This window comes from Felis catus, chromosome C2 (assembly GCF_018350175.1).
Source record: "Felis catus isolate Fca126 chromosome C2, F.catus_Fca126_mat1.0, whole genome shotgun sequence".
Lineage (NCBI taxonomy): Eukaryota > Metazoa > Chordata > Mammalia > Carnivora > Felidae > Felis > Felis catus.
This window is the reverse complement of record NC_058376.1, coordinates 41,590,381-41,607,563: the sequence shown is the minus strand read 5'-3', so window position 1 is coordinate 41,607,563 and position 17,183 is coordinate 41,590,381. Positions and strand designations below refer to the sequence as shown.

At 35.1% G+C, this 17,183-nt stretch overlaps 1 protein-coding gene across 3 annotated transcripts in view; it reads right to left on the bottom strand.

Annotated features, from left to right (window-relative positions):
* EPHA3 (EPH receptor A3) overlaps positions 1-17,183 on the bottom strand; it is a 355,677-nt gene that overhangs the window by 242,341 nt on the left and 96,153 nt on the right. For all 3 annotated transcript variants that reach the window (XM_023238873.2, XM_011285988.4, XM_045036779.1), the window contains exon 3: positions 14,433-15,093. In XM_023238873.2, the coding sequence (XP_023094641.1) occupies positions 14,433-15,093 (661 nt within the window). The remainder of the gene's footprint in view (positions 1-14,432; positions 15,094-17,183) is intronic.

Here is a 17,183-nt window from a genome sequence, read left to right as displayed (position 1 = left end):
CAGTTTATAACCTGGCATTGTGACACAGGGCAAATTAGTAAATTATCTTAGCCCTACCCTGGTAAATATGGCTAATAATATTTACCCTGTAAGGCTTTTGTTGAGGACCAAATGGTATATTAATCACTGAGTACATACTTGGCAATCAATAAATGGCAATTCAAACGTATTTACCTCTTATCCTTGAGACAGGATATGTACAATTCAGGATGCAGCAGATTACTATTAAATATTTTTTAAAAGATGAAGAACAGAACACAAAGGGAATATACAGGGAAAAAATAAAATTGTGAAACAAGTGTTGGTGAGGATGTGGAGAAAAAGGAACCCTTTTGCCCTAGTGGTGGAAATGCAAACCGGTGCAGCCACCATGGAAAAGACTATGGAGGTTCCTCAAAAAGCTAAAAATAGAACTACCCTATGATACCAAATACCCTTTGGGTATTCACCCAAAGAATGTGAAAACACGAATTCAAAAAATATATGCAGCCCTGTGTTTATTGCAGCATTATTTACAAGGGCCAAACTGAGGAAGCAGCCCAAGTGTCCATCGACAGATGAATGAAGAAGTGATATACATATTGTATATACGATATGGAATATTATTCAACCATAAAAAATAATGAAAGCTTGCCATTTGCAACAACATGGACGAAGCTAGGTATATTATGCTAAGTGAAATAAGTTAGAGAAAGACACATACAATATGATTTCATTCACATGGGGAACTCAAGAAACAAAACGAGCAAAGGGGAAAAAAGAGAGGCAAACCAAGAGACACACTCTTGACTATAGAGAACTGATGTTTACCAGAGGAGAGATGCTTGGGAGACTGGGTGAAATAGGTGATGGGGATTAAGGAGTGCACCTGTCATGATGAGCACTGGGTGTTGTATAGGAAGTGTTGAATCACTATATTGTACACCTGAAACTAATATTACACTGTATGTCAAATATACTGGAATTTAAAATTAAAACAAAACAAAACAAAACAAACCTGCCCTCTGTTCCGCAGTCAAATTCCTAAACATCCTTTTTTTATTTTATTCTTGCCTAAACAGATTTCTCCTTTCACATGAAACAAAATGTGAGTTTAGTATCAAAAAAGAATGTTGCCGGGGCATAACTATTTGTAGGATGTAGGAAGACATAACTCTGTGCTCTCTTATAGAGAATGCACACAAGATACCATGACCGTGGCATGAATCAATTTCCAAAAGTGAAAACAAGGCAGTAGCCTGAGGAACACAGCACTTCTGGCATGGGAGCCAGAAAGAAATGTTTGTGATGGGTTTCAGATATTTCTGAGGAAACAGAATGGAAAGTATTGCATAGCATCCTCAAAAGCATCCTTACAGTAACTACAACCCTGAGTCTCACAGGTTATTTCTACAAACACAGGCTAGGCTGGTGAGCCTCTGGTTCCTTACTCCCCCTGGCCCTCTTCGCTAGGAAGGCCCAGGGAACACTGGTCACACGCAAGTGCTCTCCACTCAAATTCCGTTCTCATTTCTTACCAGCTACAACCTCTAATCTCCTCCCATGGGAAATGAGGGCAAGACAGCACCTTCCTCAGAGGCAGTTGAGAGGATTAAATAAAGCACTAGGCTCAGATATTCGCCAGAGGACAGGAACGGCTGATATTGAGGTGCTGCTCTCGTATCAAAGAGGAACAGTCCTAGAACTAGAACCAAGGAACTTTTTATACCAAGACTATTAATACAATATGTGCACTAAATAACCGCACCTACCTGTCATCTTTGCATTAGTAACACATTACAGAAAAAAGAGAACCAAATGTCAGATTTGATGTCATGTCAGCACATCAGAGTAGCCTAAAAGGGGACTAACTCCATAGCAGCTGTCTGAACCCTTTGCTCAAGGAAACACCCTCAATCTCTTTGTCTTTGATATCTCTTTTACTACTCTGTTCACATTCTCAGTTCGTGCACTACCAAATTCCAGCCACTGAACGTCAGTCACTTTTTCCAGCTCTGTGCAAGTAACATTCTTCCACTGGTTTTAAATGTCCACCTTCATGTGAATATTCCTGAAGTCGTTATTCTTTCTCTCACATAAAGGATCTAAGCTTTGTTTTTCTTTGCAGAAGTATCACTTTCTAATGATCTAAGTAGTTAGTAGGATTTCATATGCCTTTAGTAGGATTTCATATGCCTTTAACAGTTTTATAAATTTCTAAATAAATTCCAAGTGAATCCCAGAAAGGATAAGGCCCGAGGTACCATCATGAGATGCTTGGGCCTGGGTTTCAATTTAGGCTCTACTAATATGTAATTTGACCTTTTTCCTATTTAGGCTCTGCTAACATGTAATTTGACCTTTTAGCCTTAACTTATATTTATGTAAAAGAGGGGTTATTCTAGACCAGGGTCTCTCAACCTTGACATGGTTTGCTTGGATAATTTATTGTTATAGAGGCTTCCCTGTGCATTATACGATATTTAGCAGAAACTCTGGCCTCTAAACACTAGATGCCAGTAGCAATCCCCTCCCCAAGCTGTGACAACCAAAAATACCTTCTTCAGACATTTTCAAATGTTCCTTAGAGGCAAAATCACCTGGGGGAAGAAATCAGTCTACACTTTGAAACTCTATGGGTGGCACACAGAAAGAATCTGTATTAGCATTTGATTCCTTGATGTCTCCACTAAAATCTAACTTTCTTGAGGGCAGGGACATTTTCTGTTGCGTTTTGTGTGATATTTCCAGTGGATACTTGGTATCGTAGGTATTCTTTAAGCTTTGTTTGATGAAAATGGATAATGATGGAATATTTAACTCCATAGAGATTGAATCCTCTCCATTTATTACCTCTTAGCACCACATTGTTATGAATCTCTAAGCAATATTCATCTTTCATCCTTACTCCATTTCTTTTCCCTTATGAACTTATGGATATTGTGCTTGCTTCCTTTTAGCATAAATTCAGTTCAGGTACTCTTTAGAATCCAAGATGTTTGGGAGCAAGAAATGTAGTGTCCTTCCCCCCAAGTTCAGCACATTAATCAATCCAATTCTGGATGCCATAAAACCTTTACACATGTTGACTGATAGACTGAAATATTCCACCTTCAATATAGCAGCATGAGATAGACAGCAAATGGATCCAAATCTCTGAAATATACATTTTCTTCTCTAATAACTACCAGAGAAGTAAAAAGGTTCCTTTCCAACCATTTATATATACAGATTCTATTCTGAGTTTCACAAAACTTTACATGCTCTTTATGCATTAATTCAAGAATGGTATTCTCTCATCCCATAGCATATGCTTTCTCTTTTCTTGTTGAAAGTGAGTCTTCATGTCAAAAAGCAGCAGCCGTTCTCAATTACAGCATCCACTTTTAACCTTTTGTGGCTTTGTAGCTGACCACTGAACAGAGAATTCAGAAATATTTTACATGGAGGGTCTTTCACTATTAGAAGCCATCCTTACTTCTTATTTTAATTGTGTTTTTTATAATACAAAAAGTCTGCGACCGCTCATACAGTGGGTATGATTTTCACGATCTCGACTCACCCTTGGAATCTCCGGGTCTCCTCTCACAGAACAAATTTTTGGCTAGAAGTCCACACTGTGGTAGTGTTTCTAAAGGACAATCAAACACATCTCAGAGGACTATCGGGATAATGGTAAATAACATGACCAAAGTTTACATTACTTTTTTTCTCCTATCCTGGATTCTGATCCCTAAAAGAGACATCCATAAGTGATTACAGTTATCTGCCAACAGGATGTTTTGTCCGCTTTCTGGACGATGAGAAGCTACAAGAACGGAGCATACATGCAGTCTCTCTAGTCATATGATTCTTTCCAAATGGCTCTTCTTACTTTAGGAGCACTTTCATCAAATATCATCAAAACTTAAACTTCTCTCCCCAATTGCTTTCTATTAAAGTTTACTGCCAGCTGTCAGAGCTGTAATGTAAACCCTTATTAGCTCTTATAAGTTCTACTCTGGAACTAATAAGGGATTGTCAAAACTCCAAACAGACAGAAGTGGGGGGAGAAATCACAGGAAAGAAGGTGGAAAGTGCACAACGAATCTGTACTTGCAAACCAAACGCTGTGAAACTATTACCGAAGCCTTTCACAGAATCTACGTATCTCAAGAGGGAGAAAAAGATCTACTTCTCAGTTTATTTCGCATAAGGTTGGATTTCCCTTCCTTTGATAGGAGCTGACTAAAAATAATGAAACAATATGGAAAAGTTAATGAAATATCAATTATCTCTCTTTAGAATCATAACATGTATTCTGAAAAACAATTATATCGCATTCTTCAAATTTTACAATCTAGAAGCTTTGATAATATCTGAATAGCTGGAAAGAAAAGCACGTTGAAAAATTAAAGATGGATATTCTTGACAAAAGCTATAGATTATGTATCAGCTTTAAAATATTTGTTTTATATAAGGGCATGCAGGAAATCAGAACTGAGGAAGACTGTCTATATAAATCCCAAAGTAGTCTAAGTTAAAGAACTGAAATTTCAAGACTTCCTTCAAACTTAACTACTTGATTGTAAATTATGATGCCAGATCCATGAGCTATTTGACAAGGTGACATTTATTAAGCTGCCAAGTAACTATAATTTTCATATGTTCAAAATATCTAATATCCCATCTCTCACAGAGAAATGGACTTAGATGTGTATTTTCCTTTGAAAATTCTAATCACTTTTCAGAGGGGTTTACATTTACTAGATACTTAGTGTTACACAAAACAATGTTCTGATCTTCCTTTGAAAATGAGACTGAAAGTGCAATGACAGAAACAACTTCTTTCAAGTAAAATTAGAGCTATTTTATTCTCTGCAACTTAAATTATTTTTCCCCATGTCTTAAGTTCCCATAGTAAATATTGTATTGGGAAGCTCAATCCATATTTTTCCACAGATAGGCTCCCAAACAATTTCAGTGGGAAAATTATTTGTGTGGCCCAAAGAGTATCTATTTGGCATATAGGTGTTGCCTAAATTATTATTTCCACCTTTGAGACACTGGACCAGGCAAAGTATCTGAAAGTTCACAGATTTTAGCATACTTTAAAAAAAATCGTAAAAGCTAATACCCTACAGCTATTTGACAAGGGATGATGTGAACTAGGTTAAAACCTTGGGAAAATATCTTCATACTGACCCGCAAAATGGCCTTCCAGGTCAAGACAAAAAGTAGTAAAAGACCTACTTACAAAAGAAATGTCTTACTATTTTTTCCTCTTTGAATAATGGGATTGGCAAGATTATACAACTCAATTTAACCCATACAAGGTAAAGTAATTCATATTTTACTAACACACTGTAATTCTCATTTAGTTATAAACCTGTGTTATAATGTTACCAACATTTATAAAACCGCCCATGTTTTTTGTCTTTTATGGTGATTCATTGCTGATCATCTAACTTGTACTTATTAATTAGGAGGTATTTCAATAGTTACACATGAATTCATTCTGCTCCTTAAGTTTAACAACAGTCATATCTCTCCTAAATATGTTTGCAATTAAATTGTCTCTGACTGCTCAAAATAATCTGATTTGTAGTTTGTACAGAACAAAGAACTCACATTTCTTTTTAGTATCTTAAATATGCAAATCCAGGGTTTAAATTTATACTGTTTGTTTTTATACAGATTCAAAAATGAACTACAATACTTAAATAACTCACAAGCCAAATACACTCCCTTAGTTCTCCTCTCTTTTTCGTATTTTAAAAAACTTTTTACTTAATTACTGTTTAGATGGTACATTGACATAATTTGATTGAAGGTTTCCAGTAATATCATATAGTAATTCATGTAAGCATATTTGGCATTTACTTCATACAATTTATGCTGTTTTCTTCACTGCCTTTTTTACTATTTGGGTGATTCTTAAATGTACATAATAAATATTTAAAATAAATCAAAGAGATATAGTTAGTTGTATACAGAGTCAAGTAAAATGGTTGGACAAATATTTTTGCTCAGTTGATTATTTTTTTTGACTTGTGATTTCTTCAAGGCAAGAGTATTATTTATTGTTATAACCTCCCCAATTACCTAAGCTAGTCTTTTATATGGTGAATATTAGGGTGTAACACAGTGAAAAACTTCTGGGCTTAACATTTTTAAAATGTAGAATTTTTATTTTATTTTGCTATTGTTGTTTGTTTCCTAAACTATATTATCTTAAATCAGTTAAAATCTAAAAGCCTTTCTGGGTCCACAATTAATAAAAATGTCCATCTCTAATTTTAAGGCTGCTTTTGAATAATCAGCAAAAAAAAAACATGCTAGAAAGAATAAGAGAGTGAGTCAAACACTAGATGGGAAAAATCAAGAGTGACTGATGTTCAGAAGAAGAGAAATAAAAGCTAACAATATGAGACTAGAGGAAATAACACCTGTGAGTAAATAGGCTAGAAACTTAATGAAACTTAAAATGAAGTCTCCTTGGAAAAGGAAAACCCTATTTGGAAGAAGGTAGACAACCAATGAATAAATAATGAATAGGCAGATATATAAATTCATTAAAGACTTTTTCTCTCCCGCCAGATGTCTCTAAGGTCTAAGGTTTAAGGTAAGAGAGAGGCTGTTTGAACGGATGGGTTCGTCACATCTGTTTTAACACAGATGAAACAAGAAAGTAAGAAAGATCACACATTCCAATGACGTCGATGACTAATCATAGCAAGGATGTTCATATACCTTTAACCCACCGCTAGGCACTCTACAATGGGCCAAGTATATATTCATTGGTAATTCTAAAGAGTAGGTATTATCATTCCCCTTTTATGGATGAAGAAACTGAGGCTCAAATCGTTTAGCTGCACACTTGATAAGCAGCATTCTGGGGCTCTTGATCCAAGCACTCAGACATTTGTCAGTGACAAGAGTATTTTGCTAAATAAAACAATTAAGTTCAAACTGAAGTTTGAGGGCAAACTTGGAGGGTTTTTCTGCATCGTGTTAATGCTACCATAACTTACTATATAAATTGGTGAGAAGACACAGAAACTTGTATAAATCAAGGGTTTTATAGCCATTATAAAACTGTCACAATGTATCTGTCTTTCACTTGAAAGTTATTTACATTATTACTTATTAGTGGCATATTTCTTTTATTAAAATAAATTCATTGGTTTGAAGAGTCATGGGTATGCAACTGCTAAGAGCAAAGTGGTGATAGAGGGTTGTCATTTTAAACTCAGGGAAAACAAGTAAATTTTTCATAATTCAAGGTAAGAAACCTGGTAATTTCAGTGCAGTAATTAAAGGAGGAGGCATCTAAGTACTAGGTGTGTAAAACAAAAACCATTTCAGCATTTTCCTAAATGCTGAAAATTTTCCTAAATGCAAAAAAAATTGCTTTATTATAGGTATGTGAGGCAATTGATTTTCAAAAGTCAGAAAAACAATATTCATCATAAATTCATAAAAGAGAAAGGTATTCTCTCAACTACCATATAAAATATTACCTTATCTCATCTGTTCATTAATTAGTTTAATGATAGTCAGGTGGATCTAGTCTTAGCTTGTTGCAACTGTGTGCGACCTAAATGTCAAATGTGCTCATTTCGAATTAGATGAAAGTTGTGTCTGAAAGACCTAATAGATTCAAAGACAGCATAAAGTACGTTCTCTCCAGAGCTTACTTTCTAAGCATGCACAGTTGGAATGGTTCATTCAGTAAGTATTCTTTCAATAAGTATCTCATGGAGAATTATACTCTGCTAGTTCAAGGCATGATACTCCTCAAAAAAGAACAAGACGTGGCCCCTTCCCTCAAAGAACTTTCAGTCTAAAAACAACTGGAAAGAAATGCTTCTGAATTCATTAAAATGTATGCACTCATTGCAGTTCCAGGAGGTGCAAACAGACTCAGTAGTAAGTGCTAAGAAACTTCAACAGAGATTTTCAATTTTCTCTACCTCCTCTGTCAGAGTAAGCAGAATCTCCAAACCATTTTGTTATTGAAACCCTGACAGGTTCTTTAAAACTTTCTGAATTGACAGAGAAATGAATGGAGAGTAAGAACTGATATCGTAAGTCCTAAGTGAAACAAACATAATTATGGACAATCATCAAAAAGTCTAGATGTCTTCATACATCATATCAAACACACTTTTCTATTAAGCTGCTAATGTACAAAAACAAGGAATAAAGTTTGCATTCCACAATGAATGCACAGAGATAAAACACAGAGCAACAGATTCTTTGGTGACATTAATAAGGTATTTGGTACATTAAATCTAAACAAAGTTTGTAGGAGCAGGAATATTTATAGTAACCTCCTGGTATCTGCCTCAAATGTAATTAATTGACTATATAAAAAGCCATTAGCATTCTCATTTTTTTTCTCTCCAAACTAAATCAAAGCAGATAGCATAATTTATTATCCAGTATTAAAAGAAATAATAATAAAGTTCACAAGGTTTCTTGGCATTCATGCAAAATTTCTTCACATCTCCAATCCTTTTTTTTTTTTTAACATTTATTCATTTTTGAGAGACAGAGAGAGAAACAATGTGAGCGGGGGAGGGGCAGAGGGAGCAGGAGGCACAGAATTTGAAGCAAGCTCCAGGCTCTGAGCTATCAGCACAGAGCCCGATGCAGGGCTGGAACCCACGAACCATGAGATCCTGACCTGAGCCGAAGTTGGATGCTTAACCGACTGAGCCACGCCAGTGCCCCTTTCCCATCTCCAATCTTAAAAAGTTAAAAGAATTATGGTGGGATGTAAGAAGTAAAAGTGATTTCTCCAGTGAAAGAAATCAAGTTTATTTTGATTGTCAGTGATTGAAAGCCCAAAGAGCAGATGATTTAGGTTTGTAATTTTAATTTTTAATGTTATCATCTTAAAAGAGCTTTATTGACATCCTGTAAAAACAACTCAACCTGCAATTTGACCACATCCAGCAAGTTTACCCAGGTAGCAGAAACATGGCCCAAATGCTTAAGCCACAAACAGTAAATTAAAAGAGATACCAGGATTTCCTCCTCTATCATTAAATTGAGAGAGAACTTATTTAAACTAAAGCCATATTTTAAAATTATGTATTAGAAAAACTAACAGAAAACCAAGTCTAATACATGATTTCTTACTTTTCTTATTAATCAGTACATTACTTTTTATCAGATGAAGCATGTGTGGGTTGTTTTTTTTGTTTTTTTTTAATGTGCATTTCTATTTTACCAAATTTATCACAAGCACTCTCTACCCTCCTGAAACTGCCTTTTTCTGTATTTCCAGTTTGCATGGCATGCAATTCCTGAATGACTCTTTAGTTACCAATATCTCTTTCATCCCTCTCTTATTTTCTTCCTCTAACCAGTCCTTGAAAGAGAACGGTGTACCACTTTCTATTCTTAGCTTTCCCGTGTTCATTTTTGGCACAGAAAAGGAAGAGCAGCAACATGAAGCATCTAATTGTAGAACATTTTAATTTCCTATCACTTATATCCTCCCACACCAATACCCCCTTCCTCATTAACACTAATAACTTATTTTTAGTTTAAACTATTATTAACTTAGCTCTGTTTAATAATTCAGTTAAAAAATCTATGTTTTTTAAGAGCAAAGACCTAATATTTTAAACACATTCTCTCTCCCTCTCTCTCTCTCTCTCTCACACACACACACACACACACACACACACACACACACACACACAATACACATAGATTTTTGACCTATGAATCAAACTAATTTAGCAGAGATAATGTTTATCTTTGTTTTCCTAGTGTCTGGCATAGACTTTTGTACATACTACAAAACTCGGTCATTGTTGAATAATTGTATAAATGGTGAAAAGATATTTTCCACTACTTTTTCTCATTTCAGGAAAAATATACTGTTGTGAAAAGTATATACAAGAAAAGTGTAATGCAATGGTTAGGGTTCTTGTCCTGTACAAAGATAACTCTGGTTTTAATTATAGTTCTGAAACTGATGGATGAGCTTTTTGACAATAAAATGTTTTTATCAATACATTTTTCCTATTTTCAAATGGACATTGCCCTATTTTCAGTATGCTTAACCAAACTTTAACTGTTCCAATTATCCATTTATACTGGAATAAATGGTTCAGAATATTTCATTACTAAGGTCAGAAAATGATCTGGTTATGAAATTTAGATCTTCTATAAAGCCTTCCTGTGGAACAAACACAGAACACAAAACTCTAATGGGAGAGATTTCTACATATTTTGAGATTTTGAGATAATGATTCAATAAACAAATTATAAACTTTACCTTCTAGAATATGTAAGCTCCGTAAGGTAGTTAGCCTCTTCTTCTTACTCCAAAAGTTTCCAATCCCAACAGTGACGATCCAAATCTCTCAATAAAGACTTCTCATTATTAATGAATAAATTCCACTATTAATATTGAAATACTCAAAATTAATCTCTCCTTCCCCTACATGGCCAAAGTTCCTTGTACTCCTGGTAGAAGACTGATTGGTCTGTCTTGCATTAAAATTATTCATTTATGTATTTGTCTTTCATAGTAGATGGTGAGCTCCTGCAAGGTACATACAATTCATCTATGTTTCCCCGTGTCTGGCACATTATTACTTTGTACTAATGGACGGTCAAAAACACGTATTGAATTAAATTTGGCAGACTTTTTTTGTATATCTAAGATGCTTGGTGATCCATATATCCAGATTTTATTAGATATCACCCAGGCTAAGCTTAGTCCTCCCAAAATATGACAGTTTGGCTATTTGGCTAGTAACTCTTCCAAACAATCTAGAAACAGAAAGATGTGGGAAATGAACTGAAATAGATCAACCATAAATTAACAGATTCTTAGTTACTTCATGCCAACTCACTGCGGTCCTCCTCCTCCTTCCATTTACAGTACTCTTAACTCCTGTAGAATCTGTGTCTTCATGGGGTTTCTTGGTCTCTGTCACCACTGGACTAAACCACAGGGAAGCTGTGTGGATTGAGTTTGAAACTGCAACCTTGAATGAGACGGCCTGGTTTCAGATCTCATCCAGCACTTATTAAATACACGAAGGCAAGATATTTAACCTGTGAATGCTTTGTTCTCATTTTTTTGAATGGAGATAATAATAATATGTACCTATAGGTTATTTGGGGGATAAATAAAGACAGCTCATGGATATGAGTTGGCATATAAGCACACTGTCTAGCATCTGGTAAATAATGAATGAATGTTGAAAAAATGTTTTTGAGTTCTGATACAGTGCTTTGAATGAATTTGGCATCCATTAAATATTCCTTTAAATAAAGTGAAGGACTCTTGTTTTCTTTTGTGTTAGGCAATTGAAATTCCATGGTCGCTGATCGCTGTGTTAGAAAATTATCCTGAGATTTTTAAAATCTAGCTGTATATGTATTCCAAGTAGTGGGTATGTCAAGCTATTGTCCCATCCTTTTTTTTTTTTTAAAGAGTGACACAATATTTTTTTTGGAAAAAAACAAAATGAAAGTGATCACATGAAATGTACGAAGTTTGTCTAGCTATCTTTTTATCTGTTTCCTTTCTGGGGATTACCATTCTTCTGTGTGCCTGAATATAAGCAGTGCTGATAGAATGTTGACCTGTGAGAGTCACAGCAAGCTATTTGGATCAGTCCTCAAGCTTTACTACAAAGTCAACCAAAAAAAAATTAAAAATTAAAAGAAAGGAAACCGTAACAGGCACAGGAAACACCAGCACCGTCACTGACAACAGCAGCAAAATTACAGGCTTTGCACCAGATACGGAACCAATATGGTGGAGTACTGGATTTTTTTAAGATGTAGTACAGTAATGCCCAAACTAATATATTTAAATAAACATTTGCTAAATATGTAAATCAGAACAAAGTAGATTACCTCGATGCATTGTTTAATAACCTGAATACACAAAAATGTTGCGATTAAAAAAGAAAGGAAGCCAAAACTCACCTGTAAACATTAGCAAAAGTCAAGATATGACCCTAGGACCACACTCCACCTGTAAACTGCATCACTAAAAAACCATCCCCCCTTTTAAATTACAATCACATCTCACTTCATGGGCCATCTCTAATTCTATTATAATTATTTTTACTGATTTATCTTCATGATCTTTGTCTTGAAATAATGTGCTATTAATGCATATGTATCTCATTCCGAAACTAGTATTTTCAAATGCTGAGAAAGTCTGATGACATAGCATTACTATATCGAAAAGATGCTGTTGATATCCTTCAACATAATAAACTACAAGAATCAAAGATATAGAACTTTGACATAAATGTTACCTCTAGGCGTAATCTTGACATAGAATGCAATTTAATAGCATAGTAGTTACTTTAAAAAAGTAGTTCAGTAAATTAAAATGAGGTTAAAATAGCAATTTTGAATTCATTGTGAAATTTTTTTTAAATTTTTTTAATGTTTATTTTTGAGAGAGACAGAGACAGAATGCAAGTCGGTTAGGGGCAGAGAGAGAGGGAGACACAGAATCCGAAGCAGGCTCCAGGCTCTGAGCTGTCAGCACAGAGCCCGACGTGGGACTCGAACTCACGAGCTGTGAGATGGTGACCTGAGCTGAAGTCGGACACTCAACCGACTGAGCCACCCAGACACCCCTCATTGTAGATTTTCTAAATACAAGTTAATTTGACTTTTTTTATGTGCTACTAGTTTGTCCTCAAGACAGCATGTAACGTAAGTTAATTATTTGTATGCTTTATTTATTTGTATTAATACTTTTATATGATTCTATTTACCTCATTGATACTTATTTTTCAATTCCTTGTAACTTTCAATATGATTACAAAAACACGAAAATTATTTTAAATCCAAAGATCTAATGATTAGGTTTCTTCCTCAATGTCATATTTTATGACATAGTTCTGCATAAATTGATGCATATTGATTTCTCTGAGAAGGCGACACACCTATTCCTGTGCTGGTGTGGATATCAGAGACTGGTTCAGTAGAGACCAAATTAGAAACAATGGACAATTTTTTTTAATTCCTCCTGAGCTAGGCCTTTATTATTTTATTTAAAATAATTCTCACCAATATCATATATCACAAAGAATACCACAGTGACAAAATATGATTCAAAGTGGATTATAAAGGCTGTTGAGACTTCTCTCCACTCATGTATATAAGCAGGTAGTAACTACTATGTTGTGTCAATTTTAGAACTTTCAAAACCATGCTTGGTAACAATATTTCTGTTGGTGCCTGTCAAGGATCTAAACAACATGGAAAAGTATGAGACTACAGTATAGCCTTTGCTCTCACTACTTTTTTTTTTCTTCTATAGACCTAGTCTATAGTCAAAAGCAAAGTGATATGTTCTGTTCACATTGTTAGAAAGGTTAATTTATGTATAAAGTATATTCATTTCTTCCGCATGTTTGAGATTTAGAATGGCTACAAATTCAATTCATGTGCAGAGTATAACAGCAAACAAAGGTATTAAAAGACTAGGTTCCAAAGACTAAGTAAGTATTTAAGTTCTCCTATGTATTTATACATGTTTTAATAATAATGTCACTGTGTTCCTAAACACTAAACTTTGCCTAACGCTAAATTAACAAATCTTTGGATTAAATGGAAATTTTCATCTGATATGTCATATCTTATGTGAAAAAAAGGCTATCTTTTAATTTTACTTCTATGAAAATAGAGTTTTAATAAAAATCAATTTGATGGCAGAGCTCAGGTTCTCTGCTACTATATGAAGACTCGAATATGCATTGCAATTGCACATTACATTGCAGGTACATTGCATTGCACCTAAGCATTGGTACAGATATTTTCCTGGGCAGTCTAAAGGGCCAAATCATGAAGCAGAGATTTCTTTTAAAATTACCCCTCAATACATCAAACACTATGGTATCCACCCTGGATTTTTAAATAAAATAATCTCTATTAAAGCACTAACACATTGTAAGTGAACGTGTATTTGATGAACAGATACCACTGGAGAATACATTTTATAACAATGAAGTATGTACCACTGTGAGGCAGAAAACTAACAATGTAGTATCTTATTCTGTTAGAATTAGATTACCTGACTGCCCATGATGTTTCTTCCCTCTACATAAAAGAGACAGTTTTGGGTTTCTTTGTTTGTTTGTTTGTTTTTCCAGTTGATCTGGAGTTATACTACCATGGTCATTAAACAGCAGAGAACACTTAAAAATAGCATATGTAACATCTCCAGTGTGGTTCAGGCCAGCACCACATAGTCAAACACGTGAATATCTCTATAACAAACTGTGGATCAACACATCAAGTGAGATAAATTTGGTCTATAAATAGACTCTGTTCAGTTTGAGGCGTGTTGTTTGAGGCATGTTTTACTGCCAAGTGAGTTCAGGCTGCGTTCATTTCTTTCTATGACTCAATGACAATAAACCCACAGGTGAGTAATACAACTCAAAGGAAAATAGAAAGACTCTTACCTTGGCACATAAAACCTCTTTCTTCATAGCCAGCATTGCACGAGCACTTGCCAATGGGTACAAGCCATTCACCTTCTGTACTGCAGTACATCCTGGGAGGATCTTCCTCCTTAGAATTGTTAACACAAGAACCTCTAACCTCCACCAGGGATTGGGAATCCATGGGTACCGTGTCTGGAAACATGGCCAGATTCTTCACCGTGAATGGGCACTTTTTGAAGTACACTCTCACAGACACCAAGGCGACACAAGCACCGACATCTTGAAATGCCAAATAAAATCCCTTTTTGTTGACGGGACCTACTTCTCTAATTTCAGTGTTGAGTTTAAGAATACGGTCTCCAAGATCCATTTGGGTGAAACTTTCATCAGCTGCAATAGTGTCAATCTTTGTAAACTGGTGTTCTCGAAATTTGACCCCATGATCATCATCAGACTCCATGTAGTACAAGTTGAAAGTCTCTTTGCAAGTTCCCAAAACCAGTGGAATGCTATTGCAATCCCGTAGAGTGAACTTGAGCTCCACATAGATCTTCTGAGCTGAGTTCCTGGGGACCCAGTTTGTCCTCAGCCAATTATTTTGACTGTGATCCATGACATTGCACACCTGGTAAGTCCTGATGGGTGTGTAATGTTCATCAACACCACTGATCTCTTCCCACTGAAGAATCAAAGGAGAAAAAAATGAGAAATAATGAAATAAGCATAATGAATAATAATGCATACAAGATCAGGGTGTTAATGGCATCTCAGAAAATACAAAATATTTAAAGAGAAACTTCAGTGTTACTCATTAAAGATCATGTTATGGAACAACTCCATAACTTTCTTATTTGTAAGTTTATTATTTGCAAGTTTCTATATTCATCGACACTAAGTAATTTAAAATTTTGACTAACACATTTGGATTGTATTGTGGTTTGTCAAATAGTCAGGAAAAAAATGCCTGGCAATTGATTAAAACCAGTCAAAGATTCCAGTATCAAAAACCTCAAATCAACTATGTCAAATAACACTATGAAATGGTTTTATTGTACCTATATTTTTATTGTGTTTTTTTTTTTGGTTTGTTATTTAAAAAGAGAATGAAAAATACCACGGCCTACAACAAATTTTTATTCATCTTTTTCCAATTTGGTCCAGAATTTTGTAAAATCAGTATCTAGGCATAACAAGGTGAATCTGGATGATGTCATGACCACTTATCTCCATACATGACATTTTTTTAATATAACCATTTCAAGGAATAGATGTTGGGTGAACCATGAAAGAAAATCTGAAGTAAAAATACAAACACGCCTCCCCCTGCCAACAAAATAAAAAACTAATAGTTATACACGGAAAGCAGAAGACGTAAATGTAGCCAACATTTCAATTCTTAATATGTTTTACTCCCACTGAATTTTACACAAGCAAGAAATAGGTGGCTATTTGGGTTTTCACTGTTATAGCAGTTAAGGTTATCCTAACATAACATGTATTCCCTGTAAAAACACTTAAATAGTTTCAGGACTTTGTAGGACAGTGAAGCACTGCTTTCTGTTATCCTTGCGACAGATTTGGGGAAGCTTTTAAGTTAGCATCACGTTGTGGTACTTACGGTTCTGCAACTATTATACCATCTGTTTCTAACTATTACACCTGTGTCTACACTTTCTTTTTGCCATGCCCAATTTTGTCTCGTGCTACAGGAAAATACATCTTTTGCCATGTCATACTTGAATTCAAAGCCTTCTCTGGCTGACCATTATTTATACAAATAACTTCACACTCTTTAGTTTGATACTGGCATTCTTCCAAAAACTGATCCCAAAATACATTGATATTTTTCTAAAAGTTTGAATTGAGACTAGTGAATTACATGTTTCACTTATGCACATACTATGCTCTCGTCACTGTAAACCTTTTTACTGTTGTCAAAAGCCATGTTAGATTTTCTCTTGTTTATGGTATAACCCCAACCTGACTGTGCTGTTTTCTCCTTGATGCCTTCCATAATCCTGTCATTCTTAAGAAACATTCTGTGCTATATAATCTTTATTAAATACCTAATGCATTTACAAATTTAATCCAGGAGGCATGCTAAGATTAGTTTTGGTTTCCTATGCATTCGCTACGCTTTGGACCTCTTCATATACTCCGTAATATGCGGGACACAACTTCATATTTTGAGAGATGTATAAAAATTATTATTTTCTTATAATATATGAAGGAAATCACTCAAAGGAGTGCAAACATAAAGTCCTTATTAGAAAATATATTTTAATTTTATAAATAAACAAAATTCTCATGAAACTCGTTATAAATGCGTTCCACTTTTTTTCCTCCACTGAGGGAGTTAATTGTTTTCATCACAAATGACAAGTTTTCAATACTTAGACGGACAGCATTTAAGATGTACGAACACTTTTGTAATTATACATCTTAAAAACACGTAAGAGGGGCGCCTGGGTGGCGCAGTCGGTTAAGCGTCCGACTTCAGCCAGGTCACGATCTCGCGGTCCGTGAGTTCGAGCCCCGCGTCGGGCTCTGGGCTGATGGCTCAGAGCCTGGAGCCTGTTTAGGATTCTGTGTCTCCCTCTCTCTCTGCCCCTCCCCTGTTCATGCTCTGTCTCTCTCTGTCCCAAAAATAAATAAACGTTGAAAAAAAAAATTAAAAAAAAAACACGTAAGAGTTCCAATCCACAAATTCCAGTCACAAAATTAGATACAATATTAATTTATTGAATTGATGGTAACCACAAGCAAGAA